This window comes from Urocitellus parryii, chromosome 11 (genome assembly GCF_045843805.1).
Source record: "Urocitellus parryii isolate mUroPar1 chromosome 11, mUroPar1.hap1, whole genome shotgun sequence".
NCBI lineage: Eukaryota > Metazoa > Chordata > Mammalia > Rodentia > Sciuridae > Urocitellus > Urocitellus parryii.
The window spans coordinates 83,965,266-83,984,163 of NC_135541.1; the positions used below are offsets into that span (position 1 = coordinate 83,965,266).

Here is an 18,898-nt window from a genome sequence, read left to right on the forward strand (position 1 = left end):
TCTAAAAATATGGAAGTGTTAAACACTAAAGGAAGCCAGATATGGCGGTGCATGCATATAATCCCAGTGTCTCAGGAGGCTGAGTTAGGTAGGAGGATCATGAATTCAAAGCCAGCATCAGCAACTTATCGAGGCCCTAAGCAACTCAGTGACACCCTGACTCTAAGTAAAATACAAAAAAGGGCTGGGGATGCAGCCCAGTGGTTAGTACCCCTGGGTACAATCCTTGGTGCCACACACACACACACACACACACACACTAAAGGAGTCAAGGTCACAAGGAGCTGGACAAATTTGGAGAATTCAGAAAAACAAAAAAGAATAATTGAGTGTAACACAATAAAAAAAAAATCCATGCATCCATAGAATTGAAAAGAAAAAGAAGGAAATATTTTCTTTACAGAAAAATAGCAGCTAATTAATAGGACAAATGCTAAAATTAGAATACTACCACATTGCCAACCTGACCTAATAGTTATTCCAAACAAGATTTGATGGATGCTAATGTCATTGGTGAAGTTGTTAAACTCCATACTAATAAATGTCACACACACCCCAGATATCTTACTTAACTGCAGAAGAAAAAAATGTACCATTACACTAACGATATTTGTAGTCACACTAAATGTTACCAATAAAGGAATATCTAACATCAAAAAAAAAAGAAAATGACAATATAGACAGCCCACTCCCTGACCATATTCCTGCTAGACTTCTAGTATCCACCTTATAGGAAGACTTATGCCTGATGCCCCAAATATTATGAACTTCATGGCCTTGCCTACTAACCTCCCAAAATAGCTATTTTGAAACATCACTGAAGGCAAAGCTAGACTATGATCTAGATACTGTCCTACTTATTGAATATTCCTAACAGTGTGAACACTGGCCTTTACTTATACAGATACATTTATGCTTTTAGTCAGTGTTCTAAAACTTAAAGATAACAAAAACTTAATGAGTGTTATTTATTCCTGTATGTTTATCCCTTTAACATGGTTAGGAGGGACCTCCAAGATGGAGTTGGGAGGCTGCAACAGGGAAGAGGTACATGGAAGTCTTGTACAAGGAATAGTAATATTTTCTTAAGTGGAATTTGGTTTTATTATTATTGTTCTTTAAATTGCACGTATATTTTATATACATTTTATGATCTGTACATTAATAATGAGAAAAACATCAACATGGGAGGATCAATGGAGTGGAGTGGGGAGATAAAAGGAGGAAAAAAGAGGACCGAAGTAGAGTGAGTCAGATCTATGCATGTATGAAATTGTCAGGATGAACCTAGCTACTATGTATAAATATAATGCTCTAATCAAAAAAATAGAAAGACATGGACATAATCTGTGCCAATGAAAATATATGAAATACAAAATATATTTTTGCTCTTTTTATTTGATGTAGTTTACAATAAAAACTTTACCTGTCGAAGGTATAATTTTAAGGCTTCACAGATGTCGTGTGAATTAAATTCTGACATGTCTACCAAATGCATTCCATTCTCCAAAGCTTGACACAGTTTTGCAGTTTTTGCTTTGTTTCCACTGACACGATAAATTCCCTTGAATAGAAAAGAAAAAAAATGATGCAAAATTCTACTTAAGTACAAAGGGCTAAATTTAGACATCTAAACATATTTGATGTATCTCCTTCAATTTGTATTAGTATTTTAGGAAAAAAACAAGTTAAAGTCAAATAAATTAACATTCCCCAAATAAATGTGAATAAATTCAGTTATTAAAAACTGAGAGTATTGATTTTCTTAAAGTCTCTTTTTCATTAAAACAAATCACACAGGCATTTATGTTTTTAGAATTTTAAGAGTTAACAACATACCTGTAAACACAAGGCTCTCTTTTCAATCTCTGAAGCACATATTTTGAGTATAAAAGGAATGCCATCTGGCTCCTTTTTTGTAACTCGTGTGAATTCTGCTCCAAATAAGTGTGTTTTCCCCAGAAGTTTCCGGTGACCACAAAAGATAACTAGGTTTTCCATACATTTATGATGACAAACAAGGAGACACTACAAGAAAATGATATTTTAAAACTGATTAACTCACCCTAAAACTATTCAAAACTAAGCAAACTACAGCCAGACTAATAACAACAAAAATGAGTTAAAAAGTATTACTTGTGGTTTATGAAATACATTTAACAACAAAACAAAGTAGAAAACCATAGAAGATAAACTGTGGGACTTTATTAAAAATGTACTGGCAGAGCCAGGTGTGATGGCATATGCCTATGATTCCAGCTACTTGAGGGGCTGAAACACGAAGATCACAACTTGAAGGCCAGCTCAACATAGAAAGACCCCCATTTCAAAACACAATTTAAAAGGGGGTGGGGATACTGCTCAGGGGTAGAGTGCTTGCCTGGCATGCGCAAGACCCTGAATTTAATTCCCAGGAGTATAAACAACAAATTTAAATATATTTAATACATGTGTGTGAATACACACATATCTCCTAATACGTAAAACATAACAAAAAAAGTATATAGCAAAAAAATCAGGGGGCCAACGTGATTCCAAAAAGATCTTACCTCCTTACATTTAACACCTTGGAACACTACAATGCCTTCACAATATCTGCATTTTGAGGGGGATTTCAATTTTCGGAACTTGTGAGTAACAGCTGCCTTTGACATCAAAGGTTTCTTAAATGCTCCAAGGGAACTGGGTTCTTATAACAGAAATATAAGAAGGGTAAATGACAAAAAAAATATACTACATGATATTGTACTTGGAATAATTTTTAGACTTTGAGATTATTCATATATTATAAAAAGCTATTATTTTGAGTTTTAACATGAAAAAATCTCCTTTATAGATCTCTTTTATAAAACACAAACTTTTACTCAACATTTTATCCATGAGTAAAAATCACCATCAAACCAATAAAATTTTTAAGATACTATGGCATAATGTTTTTAGAATCAGCACATTTAAGCCAGGCACAATGGCGTATGCCTGTGATCCTAGCAACTCAGGGGGCTAAGGCAGGAGAATCACAAGTTTGACGCCCACCTCAGCAACTCAGTGAGACACTGTCTTGAAATGAAAAATGAAAAAGGCTGAGGATGGCAGCTCATTTGATAGAGTATTCTGGGTTCAGTCCCCAGTACCAGGAAAAAAAAGATTAAAAAAAAGAATCAGCATATTTATACTTAATAATATTAACATGTCCTTTACACAGTTGGTAAGTATGTTCATAGGTGGCATATAAATGCTATAAATGCTTCAAAGAAATACAATTACATGAGGCGAGTATGTTAGAATTATTTACATTAAGGATAAAGCTCTTCTTAATTCATTATAAAATTACAGGCAATCTAGCTTATTATATTTAATATTATATTGGTATTACAGGTATCAAATGTACAAAATTAATTTATGAGAGTCTAATTTGAGTCACTAAGGTAACTGACTTTACTTTTATATCCTTCGACACCCAAAACATTCCTTATTCTCAAGAAGTACACTGAATCTGCTCTTCTTGCTTGGTTTCTTATACTCTTTCTTTCAAAGGAGATTTCTCAGACTTTCTCAGGCATGCTCCCTTTTAACAGTAAGTCATTGTACTGGGTTTATGAAAGAAGACCAGACCTAGCCTGCTACTTTAATACCATGCCAATACATCTCAGATCTACTAATTTTGTTGCTATGTGTGTGTGTGTGTGTGTGTGTGTGTGTGTGTGTGTGTGTGGTGCTGGGAATTGAACCTATAACTTTGTGCATGCTAAGCAAGTACTCTACCACTAAGCTGTTATTCCTAACCCTGCCACTTATTCTTCTATTTGTATTTCAGATAACTGATTAGTACATTATCAATTAATATTTGAACATAATTACTGGGATATATTTAAGTTACTGTGTGATGCTTTTGTTTATTACACACCAAAGTAATGATTCTTTAAAATTATACTATCTTTCAGATCTTATGAGATATTACTACTTCAACTAGTTTAATGGGTTTTCATTCAGGTGAATACAATATAATATCAGCTTCTAAAGGGGAAGGTGGCTCTCTTTCATCTAAATCATCTGCAGAAGGCATGGTTCCACTGAATGGAGTTTGTGGAAGTTTTTGATGAAAGTCTCCTAAAAGAAAATTGTTGATACCATTGCCTGGCTATTCATTTTAGAAGAACAGAAATGGGAAATGACAATATTTTTGGAATTATGCAAGTCACACTATTTTATTAGCTTCAATCCAAAAATTTGCTTCCATTCTTATACTCTAGATAACAGGGAATTACGATGCTCATTCCTTCTTGGGAACAAAAGGAATTTAACTAAATTTATCTGACTTTTCCAAATAAATTTAAAACTTAGGATCATATATTCCTATGAGAACTTACTGACAACTTCTGATAGAAAGTATTAGAGGTTGTAAGCTTCACAAAGATAGGTAGTATCTAGAGGATGGAATTGTGGCTCAGTGGTAGATCACTTGCCTAGCATGTCCAAGGCTCTGGGTTTGATCCTCAGCACCACGTAAAAATACATAAATAAAATAAAAGTATAAAAAAGGTAGTATCTTATATTCATGTTCTATATCTGATATCTGACAGAATGGCTAGCAAAATAGTAAAGTTGTCATTAAATGTTTATTAAATTATTAATAAATGTACACAATACAATCTAAGGCCTTCTAAAATATACAAAAACTATTTGAACTCGATAATACAATAGTAAAATTAAATTATGTTATTAGTAAATCAGGAGATAGGAAACAGGGAGAACTCAGGGATCTCTAGCCAAGAGCTGAAATCACAAGTTCAAACTATGTCACAGGACACTACTATGTATATATCAAAGCATGTTTGGAAGTAGACTGACTAGCAGAGATTTACTCTGCTAAATTATAAACAGGTCTACTACTGAGTAAAGAATTCACTTTAATTCAAGGTCTTTAAACAATCTTAGCTTCAGTTAGTAACACTTTTCATAAATGATTTTAAGCAACACCCTCTTCTCAAAAGGATTTTTCTGTTCAATATGCTCACAGGTGGGTGTCTAGTTTTTACTTTGAATGTGTTTCCAATGACTAAAAAATCACAAGTTCACATGTTCCATTTTAGAGCTATTCTAATTATAAGACAGTTCCCTTATATTATTGAACAAAAATCTGCCTCTGTATGAATCTCAGTCTTTGGACATATTTTTTTTCTCACAGGGGAAAACAGAACTCTAATTCATTTCATTTCATTTCATTTCATGTCCTTAAGTTTCTTTTCTCAAGTAAGGCATCCCTCAGTCTCACCCATTTATCATGAGATAGAAATTCCAAATTCTTGCCTTCATCACATGACATCTACAAGATTCCAAATGGGTTAAGGGTTGCTCTAGATTAGGTCTTAATTTCTGGCACTATCTAGAATATTCAGTTAAATATTTAGGCTTCAGAGTGTCCCTTGAATAGAGGTAGTGGGAAATGAGAAAGTGGCACCTGATAATCAATCTATAAACCCCAGTGCTGCATGGCAAAAATTCTAACTTTAAATACAAGACATTAATCTGAATGTATAAAACTGTGCAATATGTAAAATACTTTAAAAATGGCTTTGGAATTTGATGAAGTCAAACCCTAAAAAACATCCCCATCATGAGTCTAGGAGGAAGGCAGATAGCCAGAAAAGACTATATTAGTCTTTGGTGGAAGAATGTGGAAGCAAGAATCTCCTGGCTTTAAATGCTACTTTTCCTGCTAGTTATAAAACCCATAGAGAATTATCCTCTTTGATATTACTAAGAGGGAGTTCAAAACATTTGCTCTACAAGGATTTTGAGACTATTTATATCATAGTACCTTAAAGCACATTTGTAAAAAAAAAATAGCAATAATCAATCATAGGCTCAAGGATTGGCATAATGGAATTGTTTATTATAGCAATTACTGCAAAACAATTCAAAAGATCAATCATGATATTCAAGTTCATGGACTAGAATACAGTAGTAAAAATAAGGCCAACTATTCACATTAACATAATATGCATGAATTAAGTCACAAAATAGTATGATTGAATTTGAACAGCATCCAGAAGAGGTCAAAACTCTACTACATATAGGTACTAAAAACATTTAAAATATCTACAGAATGATTTTTAAAATAGTCAGGATAATGATTTATGCTGGTGGGAGCTAAAGCAGTGTTATCAAGAAGGAGTACCCAGGGTGCTTCTAATGTCCTAATATTTTTATTGAGGGTCTGTTTCATTCTCTTTCTTTAATCTGTACATATATATGTATATTCTCATCTATATTTGAGACACTTCATTATAAAAATAAGTTAGTTATAAATATTCCCCAAATAATTATTTTAATAATTTCATTGAATTTTACTGATAGACTTAATTATGTACCTGGACTTACAGATTCTGAATCCAAGGATCCAGATTCACTGCTCCCTCCAGTACTCTAAGTCACTAAACATCCCAAATGTCCATGATCTTATGAAAGAAGAATCTCTTTTTTTTTTTTTTTTTTTTTTTTTTGCAGGGGGCAGGGGTTGCTGGGGATTGAACTCATGGCCTTGTGCATGTGAGGCAACCACTCTACCAACTGACCTATATCCCCAGCACCACAAATGCCCTTCAAAAGATGAATGGATAAAGAAACTGTGGTATACGAACACAATGGAATATTACTCGGCATTAAAAGAGAATAAAATTATGGCATTTGCAGGTAAATGGATGAAGATGGAGAATATCATGCTAAGCAAAGTAAGCCAATCCCAAAAATCCAAAGGTGAAATATTCTCTCTGATAAGTGGATGCTGATCCATGGAGGTGGACGGGGGTGGGGGACAGATGAGAAAAATGGAGGAAATTTCATTGGGCCAAGGGGAGGGTGAGGGGGAAGGGGCATGGAGACAGGAAAAATGATGGAATGAGATGGACATCATTACCCTAGGTACATGTATGACTGCACATATGGTGCAACACTACATAGTATACAACCAGAGAAATGAAAATTTGTGCTGCAATTGTGTACAATGAATCAAAATGCATTCTGCTGTCATATATTCCTAAAAGAACCATCTTTGGGCTGGGGTTGGGGCTCAGTGGTAGTGCACTTGCCTGGCATGTGTGAGGCACTGGGTTCAATTCTCAGCACCGCGTATAAATAAATAAAATAAAGGTCTGTCAACAACTAAAAAAATATTTTTAAAAATGAACCACCTTTAAGAAAAGAATATTTAAAGTCAAAACTTAGCTAACAGGTAGATTTCATAAGGTAAAATACTGACATTACATAAAATGAGACAATTCAGATTTGTTTAACAATGACCAATTATGGACTTTAAGGCAGGCATGGTGGTTAAGATCATGACTAGGTCTCACATAGTTACATTATAAAGCCTGATTTTCTGATTCTAGAGCTCCAGTTTATTTAATGACCAATGAACAATTTGCTCTTTCATAAACCTGTATTCTCTTCAGAGTAAAAAACACCTGTTAGGGGCTAGGGTTGTAGCTCAGTGTTGAAGCACTCTCCTAGCATGCATGAGAAACTGGGTTCGATCCTCAGCACCACATAAAAATAAATAAAATAAAGCTATTGTGTCCAACTACAAATGAACAATGAATATTTTAAAAAGAAAGGAAGAAAGAAAGAAAGAAAGAAAGACACCTGTTAGATCTCCATTGTTAGAGTGATTATAACCAGTGATTTGAAAAAAATTAACCTTCAAGTGAATCACCTGGGAGATCTTGTTCAAATGCAAAGTCTGGAAGGAAACTCAATCTGTCCTCTTCAATTTTATTACAACTGTCAGGAAGGCACGCAACATCCTTTAAAGAGTGAGAAGGGCCACATCTGGACATCTGGGAACTATTTGTTAATGGTTTATTTACATTCCTAAGAAAAAGCAAATAAAGCTCAGCACTAACAATAAATCTACTTTGTACTATAGTCAGAAAAATTTGTTGATTTAATAAATGTAGAATAATTAACTAAATATAATGAACAAACTGTTACATGGTTCAGCTTCTTTAAGGAGATATGGATAAAACTTTTATTTTCACAGTTAAAACATTGATAGAAATAGCAACAGTCAGTAATTCATGTTATGATTAAACTTTTGTAGTATCATCCCAGTAGAAAATGTAGGTTAAATTTTGTGGACATTCAAAATGTGTATGATTGTCATTTGCCATGCCCAAAGGATTTTTAAGTCTCACAGAAGTGAGGTCAGTATCAAAATGGAAAGCTTTACTCTCAAGTGAGTTACATCTATTCATTGAATGGACTTACTAAGAAACCACAAAATAATACAAATAAAATTTTTCAGTAATTTTTAAAGTCAATTCTAACAATATTAGAAAATATACCTCTTTATACCACATAGGAACTTAGTAAATGTTTTATTTCTAGAAATTCATCTATATATTAATTCTTACCCATCAACTTTTTCTTCTTCAGTTGACTTTGTAGCCTTCACAAATTCACTGTACTCTTGGCCTGGATCATAAAGTTTGGCACTATCACAGGGAAAGTCTAAACTGTTTGCAAGGGAGGCAGCCTGCAAGTGCTGCATCTGGAACAGATTAACGGTTACCTATCATCACAGACACAAAAGGCAGAAAAGACTTGTGATATACAGAATGCATTATAAATAAATGTATGTTGACTTCAATGAATGAACCAATAAAAAAGGGCACACAAGTGAAACAGCTCTGAATACCACTGTACACATGGTATATTGCCCAATATTATGAAAGATAAAGATTGTAAACTAAAAGAGAAGTTTGAATCTAATATCTAGGTGTGCTCATTTGCTACAAAACTGTTTTTAAACTGTAAAGTTTAAAAAATACAAGCCACGTCCCTGATGGTTCACAATTTGAGGATCCATAGCTCTGTACCCTGATGGTCTGACCACACTGCCTAAACTTACTTGCATGACCATGATGATCAAGTTATTTATAACCAGTGATTTGGAAAAAAATTAACCTTCAAGTGAATCACCTGGGAGATCTTGTTCAAATGCGAAGTCTGGATCAAAACCCAAGATTCTACATTCCTTATAGGCTCCCAAAGTAATGGCAATGTGACTAGTTCAAAGACCTTATTTTTAGAGGAAAGGCTTTCTAGAATTTTACTTCTGCATCAGTTCAAAGGAGATCAAAGAATTGTATTGTTCCAATATGATTATGTGCAAATAAATAACTTAATGTAGACAAGCAGTTTAATACACTGGTATATAAATACTTAATCTTAAATATCATTATTTATTATTTGAGGTGAAAGGAGTTTTGTGAAAGGTAAACAGCCTAAATTACTTACAAGGTAATTTCAAATCCTGGGATGTTATAATCCTATTCAATTATTTTTTACTTCTGTAAGCTATAACATTAATTAATCAAAATTTGGTAAATGAGAACTGGGGCTATAGCTCAGTGGCAGAGCGCTTGCCTAGCATGTATGAGGCACTAGGTTCAATCCTTAGCACCACATAAAAAATAAAATAAAATAAAGGCACACTGTCCATCTACAACTATAAGGAATTTTTTTTAATTTGGTAAATGAATGAAACACAATTTAAAATACCCAGAACATTTTAACAGTTTCTGATTCAGATGCAGTAATCTCACTATCCCTTGGTCTATACTGAATTTGCTCAAAAACCCTGGTCAGAATGCACAAATCAGCTATCTAAGAACTCTGAAAAGAAAATGGTAGCAGGTAGAAAGTAGCAAATAAACCACAATTCAATCCTGCCCCCACCCCAATCACATATCCAGCCTAGACTTGGCCCCTACTCAAAAACAGCTCGAGTCCCAAAAGTGTAAACAGGATATGGACAGAAAGATCTCCAAGAGAGATCTTCTCTTGTCCAAGGAACAAAAAAAGAGCATGGAGTAAGAGATATGACTAAAAGAGTAGGTCATAACCTGGTTTCTTTGGTGGATTTATTTCCTCTCCTGCCCCAGTGCCCAAACAAGCATAAACCCCTAAGATGCAATCCTGTCCTGTGGCAGCGGGTGATGTGAGTAGAAGTAGAATAGAAACTTCAGAGGGAATCCTTTATGACAAGATGAATTGTGCTCCAATGAGTGAGTGGATTTGAAATTCTTCTTGTTTTTCTTTATTCTCCCCTTATTTAATGACTGAGAATTGATGCCCCTGGCTCCCTGGAGCATAGCAGAGTAGGGAGGTACATTTTAGTTTCCCAGTTAGAAGACTAAGAGGAAGGCACACAGGAGGTGGATCGTGAATCTAACTAGATCAAATTCTGTTCAACTTAAAAAAAAATGAATGTCCAATTCAGGTTATAAACAGGATAAAAAGGTCACAGAAAGTATTACTGAAAATGTGTTGGATATCATTTAATGCTACTTGTCACACAAAGAACCAGGAAAATCTCAACTACTCACAAGGGAAAAGACAGTGAACAGACATCAACAATGCGGTGACTCAGATGGTGCAATTATCAGATGAAGACTCTAAAGCTGCTATGATAACATGGTCAACAAGTGAGGACAATCAGTCTTGAAACCTGAACAGAAGTCTCAGCAGTGAAACAGAAGATCCAAAAAAGAAACAAAAGGGATTTTTTCTACTAAAATTTTTATTAAAGGATTGTATAGGAAAATGAAGTCAGTGAACCTGAGACAGATACATAGGACAATAAAGATGCCCTTCAACTTATAATTACTTCCTGAAAAATCCACCCTAAGTTGAAAATATACTTAAAACCCACTGTAAAGTTGTAAAATCTTAGGCTGAACCATAGTAAGTTGGGTACTGTTTGTAAAAAACAGTTAAAGGGGAAAAGATTGGGGGGAAAAATAGGATCAGCCAGATCTGTGAGAGCATCTGAGTCACCTGAGTTTTAGAGAAGAGAAAGAAAGTGCTACAAACAAAAATATTTGAAAAAAACCATAGCTGAAACCTTGTCAAAATTTGCAAGGATCAAATGTGTAGATTCAAGAAATTCAGTGAATCCAAAATAGGAAAAACTCAACAAAATCCATGTATAAAGATATCTTAGCCAAACTGCTTAAAGGCAAACACAGAGAGAATTAATCCTTGGAAGCAGGGTTGGGGATGTGGCTCAAGCAGTAACGCGCTTGCCTGGCATGCGCAGGGCACTGGGTTCGATCCTTAGCATCACATAAAAATAAAATACCCATGTTGTGTCTACTGAAAACTAAAAAAATAAATATTAAAAAAAATTCTCTCTCTCTTTAAAAAAAAAAAAACCTTGGAAGCAGCCAAAGAAAAGCAACACAAACCATACAAGAAATAATGACCAACTGACTATGGATTTCTTCTGAGAAACCATGGAGGCCAGAAGGCAGTGAAACAACATTTTTAAAGTGGTGGGGAAAAAAAACAACTGAATTGTATATTTATAACTCAATATACAGTGAAAATGTTCTTTAGAATTAAGGACAACATGAAGGTATTCTTAAATGAAGGATAATTTTAAAAATTGTGACCAGCAGACTTGCTATGAAAGAAATGGTAAGGGAAGCTCTGTTTACAGAAGAAAAACATTACCAGACAGAAGATGGAACTATAGGAATGAAAGGGAAATAAACAGAATGGAAAGCATCTGGACAAATATCATATACTACTTTCCTTCTCTTCTTTATAATACATATGACTTTTAAGCAAAAAAAATTAAGTTGGCCTGGTGAGATCTTTAATGTATCATATCAACCACAATCCTCAATGGTTAAGGGGACTTATATAGTGAAAAGGTTTCTACATTCTACCTGACACTTCAGGTAAAATATTAGTTCTCAGCAAACTGTGAAAAATTACAGACAGTTATCCCTCAGTATCCATCTGGGAAGGTTTAAGGTTACCCCTCAGATACCCAAATCTCAGATGCTCAAACCCCTTATATAAAATGGTATAGATTTGTGTATAATCTATGCATACTCTCCAAATACTTTAAAGAAGATTTGTAGATCACTTACAGTATATAATACAAAGCAAATGCTATGTAAATTGTTCTTATACTATATTGTTTAGAGAATGATATAAAGAAAGTCTTTTTATATTCTACAGTATAGATGTGATTTTTTTTTCTGAATCCATGGATGTGGAATCCATACATACAGAGGATCATATTCACATAAAAATACTGCAATTCTTAAATCAAAACTACTCTAAGATACCATCTCACTCCAGTTAGAATGGCAGCTATTATGAAGACAAACAACAATAAGTATTGACTAGGATGTGGGGAAAAGGCACACTAATACATTGTTGGTGGGACTGCAAATTGGTGCAGCCAATATGGAAAGCAGTATGGAGATTCCCTGGAAAATTGGGAATGGAACTACCATTTGACTCAGCTATCCCTCTCCTCAGTCTATGCCCAAAGGACTTAAAGTATACGGGGTAAAATGGGAGTTCATAACCCGCTTGAATCAAAATGTGAAATATGATATATCAAGAACTATGTAATGTTTTGAACAACCAACAGTAAAAAAAATAAATTAAATAAATAAATAAATAAATGAAAAAAAAAAAACAGCATACTACAGGGACACAGCCACATCAGTGTTTACAGCAGCACAATTCACAATAGCTAAACTGTGGAACCAACCTAAATGCCCTTCAGTAGATCAATGGATTAAAAATGTGGCATATATACACAATGGAATATTACTCAGCAATAAAAGAGAATAAAATCAAGACATTTTCAGGTAAACTGATGCAGCTGGAGAAGAAATGAAGTTAGCCAATCCCAAAAAACCAAATGGCAAATGTTTTCTCTGACATAAAGTGACTGACTCATAGTCGGGTAGGGAGAGGGAGCATGGGAGAAATAGATGAACTCTAGATAGGGCAGAGTGGTGGGAGGGGAAGGGAGACAGCATGGGGTTAGCAATGATGGTGGAATGTGATGGACATCATTATCCAAAGTACATGTATGAAGACATGAATTGGTGTGAACATACTTTATATACAATCAGAAATATGAAAAATTGTGTTCTATATGTGTAATAAGAATTGTGATGCATTCTGCTGTCATGTATTTAAAAATAAAAGCAATTAAAAAAACAAATACTGCAATTCCTAGTATAACCAACTAAAGTATATATGTGTACAATAAGATATAATAAAAACCCAATAGATGAATTAAAAGGACAAAATGTAGATGCACATTTTAAGTTAAAATGTAATTCTGATAAATGACTAAATTAAATGAATAATTAAAAAAATGTAGTTCCAGAAAATTATCAATTCAACCAACAGAAGACAGCAAAAGGGAAATAGATTAAGGAAATATAAGGTATAAACAGGAAAGAAATTAAAAGGACCTACATATGAATATATATTTAAATTAAATATAAATGGACTAAGCACTTAAGAAAGTATAAACTAACTATAGTCTATATAACAAACTTACTTTAAATATAATGATAAAGTTAAAAATGAAAAAATGGAAAAAGATATATCACTTTCAAAAGAAAATTGAAATAACTCTATCAATATTACATAAATTAGTCTAAAAAAAGCAAGGAAATTTACCAGGACAAGTAGACATTTCATAAAAATAAAAGGATTGATTTATCAAGATCATATAGCCATTGTTAATATGGAAGTAACCAACAACACAGCTCAAAACACATAAAAACTGAAGGAATTAAAAATACACAATATGTTCAAGTCTTCAAACTCTTTTCTCAGCAATTGATGGACAGATATATTTAAAAGTAATCAAGAATACACAAGAAATAAGTTACACTATAAACCAAGAGGAACTGACACTCATGAAACACTCTAGTCAACAATAGAATGTGCATTCTTTTCAAGTACATGTGTGCAATATTTATTATTAATCTTTTAAAAGAAACAGTTTTTAATTTCACTGATTTTTCTTTTCCTTTTTCAGTTCATTGATTTTTCTACTTTTTAATCTTTGTTTGTTCTTGGCTCAATCCTGAGTCATAAAACAAACCAAAACAAAGTTAAAAGAATTGAAACCATGAAAAGTATTTCTTCCACCATAATGAAATTAATCAGTTCTCAGAAAAATACTGATTTTTCTGGAAATCAGTATCCAGAGAAATCCTCAATTACTTGAAAAATTAAACAACAAACTTTACATTATCCTTAACACTGAAAATTAAGTCTTAAGGCAAATTATAAAATATTTTGAACTAAACAAATGGGAAATTACATTTCAAATTTTATGAGATTCAGTTAAACAATGATATAGAAAAAGTTAAAGCATTAAATATTTTTACTAGAAAATCAGAAAGGTCTCAATAAACAATATAAGCTCCTATCTTTAAGAAACTTTAAAAAAGGTAAAACAAACCCAAAGCAAATAGAAATAAAGAATAAAAATCAGAAATCAATAAAACTTAAAAGAAAAATCAATGCAAATAAAAATTGTTTTAAAACAATTTTTTGAAAATATAAATAAAGTTTATAAACATGGAGGCAGATTAACCAGAGAGAAAACCTGCCAGTGCATAAGAAGGGAGATAAGAAGAGCAGATACAAATGATCTACATCAGAAACAAAAGCGGAGAGATCACTACAACTTACAGAGACAATAAGAGGATAAGAAAATATAACAACCTATGGCACATAAATTCAGCAATTTAAGATGATAAGGCCCAATTCCAGGTAAGTCACAAACTACCAAAATTCACCTAAGAAAAAAATAATTAACTTGAATAGTATTTTATCAACAGAAGTTGAATATGTAGTTAAAAAAAAAAAAAAACCTTCCTAAAAAAAAATCCCAAGCCCAGATACTTTCACCAGGGAATAGTACCAAACAAATAGGAAATAACACGTATTTAATACAAACTCTTTTAGAAAACAGAACAGGAGGGAACAATTCTCAACTCATTTATTTTATGAAACAGGAATTACCCTAAACTAAAACCAAATAAAAATGGAAAACAACGCACCTCAGAGAGACAATTCATCTCCAGATATGTAAGAACTCAAAAAACTTAACACCAGGGCTAAGGTTGTGGCTCAGTGGTAGAGTACTTAACTTGCCTTAAAGGTGTGAGGCACTGGGTTTGATTCTCAGCACCGAGTATAAATAAATAAAATAAAGGCCCATTGACAACTAAAAAAAAAAAAAATTAAAAAAGAAACAAAACTTAACACCAAAAAACCAAATAACCCAATCAATAAATGGACTAAGGAACTGAACAGACACCTTACAGAAAAATAAATAGAATGGATCAACAAATATCTGAAAAAATGTTCAACATGTCTAGCAATTAGAGAAATGCAAATCAAAACTACTACATTCCACTGTCATTTATGTTTTTTAAAAAATCAATAAAAAATTTACTCTTAAGATTTCATTTCATTCTAGTCAGAATGACAATTATCAAGAATACAAGCAACAATATGGGCTGGGGTTATGGTTCAGTGGTAGAGTGCTTGCCTTGCATGTGGAAGTGGGGACCAGTGGGTTCAAGTTTCAGCACCACATAAATAAATGAATAAAATAAAGGTATTAAGTCTACCTACAACTAAAAACAATACAAGCAACAATAAATGTTGGTGAGAATGTGAGAAAAAGGTATATTCATATATTGCTAGTGGGACTGCAAATTGGCAACCATTCTGGAAAGCAGTATAGAGATTCCTCAGAAAATGTGCAATGGAACCACCATTTGACCCAGTTATCCCACTCCTCGGTTTATACTCAAAGGACTTAAAATCAGCATACTATAGTGACGCAGCCACATCCATGTTTATAGCAGCTCAACTCACAGTAGCTAAACTATGGAACCAACTTAGGTTGGTTCAACAGATGAATGGATAAAGAAAATGTGGTATATAATATACAATGGACTATTACTCAGACTTAAAGAATAAAATGATGGTATTTCCTGGTAAATGGATGGAACTGGAGAATATCATTCTAAGTGAAATAAGCCAATCCCACAAAGCCAAAGACCAAATATTTTCTCTGATATGTGATGCTAATTCACAATAAGGGGAGGGAGCTAGGGAAGAAGAGAGTTACTTTAGGTAAAATGGAGTGAAAGGAGGGGAGGGGGTATGAGGGTAAGAAGAACCTTAAAATGAATTGGACATTATTACCCTATATGCATACATGACTACACAACCAGTGTGATTCTACATCACGTACAACCATAAGAATGAGAAGTTATACTCCACTTATATATAATGTGTCAAAGTGCATTCTACTGTCATGTATAATTAATTAATTTCTTTTTAAAAAGAAAAAAGATATAACAATATATTTTAATATCTTTTAATATAATAAGATATTAGTAAGTGAATCCAGCTATGTATAAGAGGAATAATACATCACAAACAAGAGGAGCTAATCCCAAGGTAAGATCAACACTCAAATAAAAATTTAATTTACCACATTAAATTAAAAGAATTAAAGAAGATAGACCATATGATTATATCAAATGATATAGAAAAATATTTTATAAATTCAAACACTTATTAATGATAAAACTCTCAGCAGACTAGCAAACAGAGAAATTTCTTAATCAGATTGAAGTGTATCTTCAAGTATCTTACAGGTATCATCATATTTAATGGTGAAAGACTTAATATTTTCCCCTTAATCGAGAATAAGACAAGGATGTCATCTCTTACCTCTCTTATTCGACAGTGGGACCCCATTCAACAGGGAGCCCCATCTAGTGCAATAAGAAAAAAAAATAAGGGCTTGGGTTCTGGCTCAGCATTAGAGTGCTCACCTAGCACATGCAGGGTGCTGGGTTCGATCCTCAGCATCACACATTAAATAAATAAATAAATAAAAATATTTTAAAAAGAAAAGTAATAGAAGAAGTACACACTGGAAAGGAAAATATAAAACTGTTCTTATTTGCAGATAATGTGATTTTCTATGTAGAAAACCCCAAGAATCTACACAACTCCTAAAACAAGTTTATCAAGGTTGCAAGTAATAAGATCAATATAAAAAAATTAATTGTATTTCCAAATGTTATTACACTGGAACTTGCAAGTGTATGTGTACACAATTCATTCACAATAACACATAAATGGATTTAAATTTAACAAAATCTAAAAGATTTTTATGTTGAAAACTACAAAATGCTGATTTAAAAAAATCAATAACCTAAATAAGTGGAAAAATATATAGCGTTCATGGATTTTAAAAGATGCTACATATACAATCAATTCTCCATAATATCATCTAAGAATTAATACAACTTCAATAAAAATGTTACCAAGATTTTTCCTGTAGATAAACACAAGTTGATTCTAACATTTTAATAGAAAGTTAAAGAATTTTAAGCAAAACCAATTCTGAAAAAGAAGGAAAGTGGAAGACTCAAATTACCTGGTTTTAAGATTTGGTATATATGGGGCTAGGGTTGTAGCTCAGTGGTTGAGCACTTGCCCCTCATGAGTGGGGCACTGGGGTCGATCCTCAGCACCACATAAAAAAATAAATAAATAAAATAAAGATATATTAAAAAAAAGAAGACTTGGGACTAGGGTTGTGGCTCAGTGGTAGAGTGCTCATCTAGTATGTATGAGGCACTGGGTTCAATCCTCAGCACCACATAAATATAAAGATATTATGTCCAGGGCTGGGGATGTGGCTCAAGCGGTAGCACGCTCGCCTGGTATGAGTGCGGCCCGGGTTCGATCCTCAGCACCACATGCCAACAAAGATGTTGTGTCCGAGAACTAAAAAATAAATATTAAAAAAATTCTCTCTCTCTCTCTCTCTCTCTCTCTCTCTCTCTCTCTCTCTCTCTCCTCTCTCACTTTCGTTAAAAAAAAAAAAAAGATATTATGTCCACCAAAAACTAAAAAATAAATATTAAAAAAGACTTGGTATAAAGCAACTGAATCAAGATACTGGGATTTGGGCAAAAGGATAAACAAATATATTAATTGAATAAAGTAGAGAATTCAGAAACAGACACACACAAATGCAGTCGAGTGATTTTTTTAAACAGGTACAAAGGCAATTTAAAGAAAATGGCACAGTGTTTTCAACTAATGGTATCAGAACAAGTAGACATCTATATTAACCATGTTTTAAATTTTCTGTATTGTATGATATTTTGATGTCTCAAAAAAAGAAAAGAATACTGGCCAGGGAGAAACTGCCCTCCTTGGGCTAGACAACTCTTAAAATAGCCAGGGGCTCAGCTGGGATCACATACTTCACACATAAACCAAGAAGTCCCAAATTTGTAGCCCAATCAACTCCCGATCTAACTCTTACCTTAAGCCAACTATTTCCTCTGACCCTGTATCATCCCAAGGCCAGATAACAAGAAACTAGAGACCATTCCTGTGTCCCAAAGCCCACCGGAATTATTCAAACTAGCCAATTCTAAACTGTTATTTTACCCACTTTGCCTCTCCTGAGGAAACCCCAATAAAGATTCTAACTCAGCTTTCCTTTCACTCCTGAATCTGCCTGCCAAACCTGCTATGATAAATCGTCTTCTCAGAAAATGTAAGCAATAAATTCTTATATCAATGGCATTGACCTCTCTGTGTTGGTACTTAATCACTTCTGTAAGTTAAAATTCTACAGGTATAATTTTAATATAAAACCTATATGCTAAAAATCAAACCTCAATCTTTACCTCTTATGAAAATAGAAAGGAAATCAGTGGAGAAAGGGGGTCAGGGGAAGGGAAGAGAGAAGGGAAAAGGTAATTAGTAGGGAACAATATTGCCAAATTATTTTATTATACTGTATGCATCTCTGAATATGCAACCACAAAGCCCACCATATGTACAGTTATAAAGCTCCAATTTAAAAAATGAAAAAAGTAACTCAATTGGATCATGTATATAAATGAAAAATTATACAACTTTGTCAGGAACCATGGTGTATGTCTGTAATCCCAGCAACTCAGGAGGCTCAGACAGGAGGAGCCTTGCAAGTTTGAGGCTAGCC

General features: G+C 33.4%; 1 protein-coding gene across 1 annotated transcript in view; it reads right to left on the bottom strand.

Annotated features, from left to right (window-relative positions):
- Nucleotides 1-18,898, bottom strand: part of LOC113175177 (rho GTPase-activating protein 29-like) — a 63,800-nt gene that overhangs the window by 16,042 nt on the left and 28,860 nt on the right. The window contains 8 exon segments of the mRNA XM_077791464.1: nt 1,427-1,564; nt 1,840-2,028; nt 2,550-2,687; nt 4,007-4,107; nt 6,372-6,424; nt 6,426-6,474; nt 7,712-7,869; nt 8,412-8,569. Of these exon segments, the coding sequence (XP_077647590.1) occupies nt 1,427-1,564; nt 1,840-2,028; nt 2,550-2,687; nt 4,007-4,107; nt 6,372-6,424; nt 6,426-6,474; nt 7,712-7,869; nt 8,412-8,569 (984 nt within the window).